This window comes from Callithrix jacchus, chromosome 9, assembly GCF_049354715.1.
Source record: "Callithrix jacchus isolate 240 chromosome 9, calJac240_pri, whole genome shotgun sequence".
Taxonomy (NCBI): domain Eukaryota; kingdom Metazoa; phylum Chordata; class Mammalia; order Primates; family Cebidae; genus Callithrix; species Callithrix jacchus.
Window position 1 is genome coordinate 134,351,708 of NC_133510.1, and position 6,000 is coordinate 134,357,707.

At 49.6% G+C, this 6,000-nt stretch overlaps 1 protein-coding gene across 14 annotated transcripts in view; it reads left to right on the top strand.

Moving 5' to 3' along the window:
- ADGRD1 (adhesion G protein-coupled receptor D1) overlaps positions 1 to 2,228 on the top strand; it is a 180,809-nt gene extending 178,581 nt beyond the window's left edge. For all 14 annotated transcript variants that reach the window (XR_013522223.1, XM_078337776.1, XM_054239147.2 and 11 more), the window contains one exon: positions 28 to 2,228. Coding sequence is in view for 13 of the 14 variants with exons in the window: in XM_078337776.1 (XP_078193902.1) it covers positions 28 to 269 (242 nt within the window). In the remaining variant the exon portion in view is untranslated. The remainder of the gene's footprint in view (positions 1 to 27) is intronic.
- The last annotated feature ends 3,772 nt before the right edge of the window (positions 2,229 to 6,000 follow it).

The window sequence follows — 6,000 nt, forward strand, 5'->3', positions numbered from 1 at the left end:
CACTGCTCACCCCTTTGTGCTTTGCAGGTGAATGGGACCCGGCCAGGCACTGCCTCCACCAAGCTCAGCCCTTGGGACAAGAGCAGCCACTCTGCTCACCGCGTGGACCTATCAGCCGTGTGAGCCGTGAGGCTACCAATCAAGCTGGCCTGCACTCAGAACACAGCCCCCAAATGGAACGAATGGCCTGCCTGTGCCTGTGGGACCCTCTCCTTGCCGCTGTCTGGACATGGGTGTTGCAGCCCCAAGGCAGCCATCTTCCTCTGTGACTCTGGCTGTCAGAGCTCACTGCTCAGCCTAGCAGCCTGATGCCCAGACCAGTGTGGGTCCTCCTGCCTCATGTCTGAGTGACTCTCTCGTGTCTGCGGACTCCCAGGACACAGTGGCCTGGCTGCAAAGCTGCCCTCAAGCCTCCTTCATCACTGATTACCAGACCCAGTGAGGCCAGGACACTCGGGGCCTGGGCCCATAGCACAGGAGGGGATGTTCAGCCTCTGTACCTTGGTGGGACTTGGGTGCTCAGGGCCAAAGAGGTGGTTCAGGTCCCCACACACCCCCAGAAAGTCAGGCAGAGGCAGCTGGGGGCATGTGGGCAAAAGTGTGAGAAGTCCCCAGTCTCTGAATTCACCAAGCGGTGAGCTCCCCAGAGCCAGTGCCAGCCATGGTGTGACTCCATAGGTGGCACCGATGTGTATCAGCCTGTGCTGTGGGATCAGTTTGGGGCTCCTGCCCCAGATGAGGTCATATCCTGGGCAGGGGTTGCTGACTGTCCGGGTGAGGGTGACCCCTTTGTCCACGTGAAGAGCTGATCTGGGCCTCGAGGCCACCTGAGCCAGTGCTTGGGGGAGCTTCTCTGCCATTCTCTGTGAGTTTTGCCTCTTTGGACCCCAGTTCAGCCTTAAGATGCCCTCCTTCCTCAAGGGCAAGCCTCCTTGGTTATTGTCCGGCCCAGGAGCCCCTCATCCCTGCAGTGCCCAGTGTCCAGTTGGAAAGTGGAGGGCATTTTCAAGGCAGCACCTCCCTGAGAGTCTTCCTCACCACTCACAGGCACTCTACTCAGAGTTTCTAATGAGCAGACCGCCCGGTAGGGAGCACCATGCGCTGCATCTGGTCACCGTGAGGCCAACTTGTGCTGAGTCCCTACTGACCTGGGGAGGCAGGGATGGCGCCAGCCGCATCTCTTTGGACGCAGCCCCAGAGGAGATGGGGTCATCATTCCGGACCTGTGTGTGGGCATGATCCTGTGGAGCACAGGTCTGGGGGTCACAGATGTGAATTAAGGCCACTGAGATACAGGCTATGAGGCTCCTCCTGGGCCAGCAGCACTTGCGGTGTCTGTGAAATGTGGGTGAGACATTCAAACCTGGTTTTGATACTGGAAAGTCTTCCTTTAAAACTGTGACCATGATTTCATTCAGCCTCTCCGCACCCCCATGTCTGCCTTGTTTCAGAGTGAGTTTTCTGCGGAGCTCTGTGGCCCTCTCCCATCCCTCCTGGTGGCTTCTTAATGTATCTCTCCCCTAGTCACCTGGAGTGGACCAGCCGTCCGCAGGCCTCCCCTGCAGGGGGAGGGCAGCAGGGAGCAGCATGTTCGCTCTTTGGTCAGGCGAGGCCTGGGCTGCAGCAGCCAGCTGACACATGGTGACAATGCCACCGGCCCTGCGTGTGGCCCCTGCAGCCGTGCTGTGGCGGGCACACTGGCTGCTGCAGGCTGAGGCTGCTGTCAGTGATGGGTCCATGTTTAGCCATTGCCCAGGCTCCCCTGGGACCCCAGAAACCAGGTCATGTGGACCACGGTGCCAGATCCTCGTCACGCTTGTGAGCACCTAGAAGTGAGAACACTGTATTCCTACGATTTACACTTGGGTCTCTTCCTTACTCTGTTTCCAGTGAAGCAAATCAAGGAACTCTCTTTACTTTAGATGGAATTAGTTGTTTTTTAACTGTTACCATATTCATCTATATAGCTAACATTGTAAGAGATGTAGTGAACAAAACCTGTCTATACCTTTGATTTCCAATGACAGAAAGTCGTGCACTTTATTTATAGGCTGTATGTTTTGGCTTCTGCAGTTCCTTTATTATCTACACATAATTTGGCCAAAAATAAGAAATTGGGAAGAATTACATGTTTAAAGTAGTTTATAGTAGAAGAAAGATGATGAATGACACTCGGTTGTGAAAATACATTGTGATTTTTATGAAATTAAATCTCCAAGTCCTTCAAAGAACGTGTGTGCCTTAAATCTGTTGCTAGTGGAATGTCAACAGGACCCTGAGTCTCTAAACACACATCGGTAAAATCCCAGGCTGGGATCTACTCTGTAGACATTCCTCAGCGCCCCCTGTGAGCCCCGCACAGTCTTGTTCTGGGGCTGCCCTGGGAGCCTCTGTCTCTGGGATGAGGTGTGAACGGAAACCAGGGGCAAGCAGCAGGCCTGCGAAGGAAGCGTGGGAAGGAGGCCTGGAGGGACGTGCACAGGCCTTGGTCTGCCCAGGGCAACCTACTGCAAAACAGGAGGACGCTGCTTCCTGGGAGGCAGAGTTCAGCCGCATGCCACACCCCAGATACACTCATTCACTCCTTTCCCATGTGGCTTTTCCTCTCTTTATGGAATTTACAGAGTTGTAATTTACATGGTCCTACATTGTCTCTGCTGTGCAGCCGCCTGCTTTTTTTTTTTTCATATTTTCTTATCTTTTTTGAGGCAGCATCTAGCTCTGTCTCCCAGCCTGGGTGCAGTGCTGCCATCTTGGCTCACTGCAACTTCCGCCTCCCTGGTTCAAGCCATTCTCCTGCCTCAGCCTCCCAAGTAACTGGGACTCCAGGCCCCCACCACCACACCCTGCTAATTTTTGAATTTTTAGTAGAGATGGGATTTCACTATGTTGGCCAGGCTGGTCTCCAGCTCCTGATCTCAGGTGATCCGCCCACCTTAGCCTCTTGAAGTGCTGAGATAACAGGCATGAGCCACTGCACTAGGCCCACCATCTGCTTGTAAATTTAATGTGCACTCATAGGGCGGGTGCGGTGGCTCAAGCCTGTGATCCCAGCACTTTGGGAGGCCGAGGCGGGTGGGTCATGAGGTCAAGAGATCGAGACCATCCTGCTCAACTTGGTGAAACCCCGTCTCTACTCAAAATACAAAAAATTAGCTGGGCATGGTGGCGCGTGCCTGTAATCCCAGTTACTCAGGAGGCTGAGGCAGGAGAATTGCCTGAACCCAGGAGGCGGAGGTTGTGGTGAGCCGAGATCACACCATTGCACTGCAGCCTGCGTAACAAGAGAGAAACTCCGTCTCAAAAAAAAAAAGTGCACTCATAAACCACTTTCTGTATTACTGTATATTGTTCATAATTATAAAGTGTTGTTACATATTCTACCAAAAATTTTGCACTATTTTACAACTAGATTATTTCTATGCTTCTGTGTTACGTCACCATCTCCATGCCTGTCATATGTTTCTATAGCATTTTAATTGTTTTATATCTGTAACATGTAATCGAGGGATGGCTGTAATGTCCTTCATGTCTTTGTGCTTATGGCTTTTTTCCTTATATTATTTTTCTTATGTTGATTATTTTCCAGGTTAAAAATTTGAAAAAAAAAAAAGTTTTGCATCAAAAAGTAGAGAATCCTATGTCAGTGAGAACTTATAAATGTTCTCAGTGAGAACTTGATACTGTCATTTCTCAGAACTTTTACAGGAAAGGCGAACGGCATTCTCGTCGTCAGTTTAGTGTGTGAGAAACTTTGTATTTTCTTGATTACTACTGAGTTTGAACAGTCTTTCATATGTCTTTTTATTTTCTTAGGAGGGTGGCTAAAATTTTGAATATACAGGGGAGATATTTCATTTATTTATGGTATCATTCGTTGCCCTGCACCCGTCCCAGTTGTGCTCTTCTGTGGTGAAGGTGGGACCAGGTCACCACCCACACGTGGTGACAGGAGCCAGCTGTCATGGCTGTCCTGGGTGCTTGGAGAAACGCCTCAGTAGGCGCCGCCCCTCCATCTCCCACACGCCACTTGACCCACAGCCTTGGCTGGGCCCCTCTCTTTGGCCTCTGGGGATGAGGGGAGGAGGCAGGTTGGTGGACCTGGAAGCCTGGGGCAGAGGGGCCACCATGCTGGAAGGGGGGGATTCCGAGTGCCCTCCTGTGTCCTGGCCCTGCCTCCACAGCAAGCTGCTCCTGCCACCTTCCTTCGGAGCCATAAAAAATGACAGTCCACACACACAGTCATTATTTTTGTGCTCCAACAGGCCTTTAAAAACACTTTTTTCAGCTAAATTCAGGGAGTTTGGATGTGAGCAAAGATGTGAGCAGTCTGCATCGTCCGATTTCCTGCTTGCTTCTAAGTGGTGTTTGGTGCATCTTTGTGCAGCCTCTATTTTTAGCCTTTATGCCACCTGGTGCTAGGATGATTCCTTCCAAAAGGCGTAGTATTATCTGCTGTGCTTTCAAAGCCAGTCTGAGGATCTCTGCATTTAATTAGGGAATTGACATCTTGATATTTATGTGATCTATTTGTAACACTTTGCATCTGTCATTTTATTCATGCTTCCTGGGTTTTGTGGGGGGGTGGTGGAGGGGTCGGGGGAATGGTGTTCGCAGTTCTTTTTGGTTTTGCTTTTTGATGTTCAGGTTGTAATCTTTCACAATAATTTGCTTCAGAGCTATCTTGGCTTTTCCCTAACTCCATCTGCACTAGTGCCATAATACAGGCCCAGATCCCTTAGTATTTAGTGTGCCACATACCGCTGGCAACTTTGTTTCTGTTTAATATTTAAAGAAAGGATCTTCAGGCCTGGTGCAGTGGCTCATGCCTGTAATCCCAGCACTTTGGGAGACCAAGGCAGGCGGATCACCTGAGCTCTGGAGTTTGAGACCAGCCTGGGCAACATGGCAAAACCCCGTCTCTCCTAAAAACAGAAAAATTAGCTGGCGGTGGTGGTGTGCCCCTGTGTAATCCCAGCTACTTGGTAGTGGTGGGGGGGAGGGGGGAGGCAGGAGGATCGCTTGAGCTTCGTATCTACTAAAAAAATACAAAAATTAGCTGGGGGTGGTGGTGTGCACCTGTACTCCCAACTACTTGGTGGTGGGGGTGGGGGTGAGGGAGCTGAGGCAGGAGGATAGCTTGAGCCTGGGAAGTTGAGGCTGCAGTGAGCCATGTTCCTGCCACTGTGCTCCAGCCTGGGTGACAGAGCAAAACCCTGTCTCAAAAAAGAAAAGAATTTTCATATTAGTGTTTTTAGTTGTAAAAGTTGTACATATTCATGCTGTTTTCATCTTATTTATAAATTAAGTAAATTTAAATTGTTAATCTACTTTTTAAAAATTAATGGGCTTTATTTTTAGGGCACTTTTAAGTATACAGTAAAACTGAGCTCCCTTACCTGCTTGTGAGCAGGGTCCCCCCCGCCGAAGATTCCCCCATTGTCAACATCTTGCGTCAGTGTGGTCACAGCTGGCCAGTGAACGTTGGTGCACTGTTATTAGTAAGAGTCTGTGGTCCACACCAGGCTCCCTCTGCGTTGGACTGTTATGGGCTTTGACAAAGGCATCGACTTACGCATCACGTAGCTTCACTGCGTTAAAACACCTCTGGGCTTCACCTGTTAATCTCTCCTCTCTCCCCAACTAACCCTGACAACCACTATTTTATTTTGTTGGGTTTTTTTTACTGTTTCTATAGCTTTGCTTTCCCAGAATGTCGTGTAGCTGGGGCATCATGTAGTATATACGTTTTTCAGATGGGGTTCTTTTGTGCGGTAATGTGCATTTAAGGTTCCCCCATATCTTTTTATAGCTTGAACAGATCATTTCCTTTTATTGCGGTGTAACATTCCACTGTGTAGGTGCCACAGTTTGTTTATCCATTCACCTATGAAGGACAGCTTAGGTGCGTCCAAGTTTTGGCAGTGATGAATAAGGTTAATATAAGCATTTGTGTGCAGGTTTCTGTGTGGAAATAAGTTTTCCTCCCATTCGGATAAA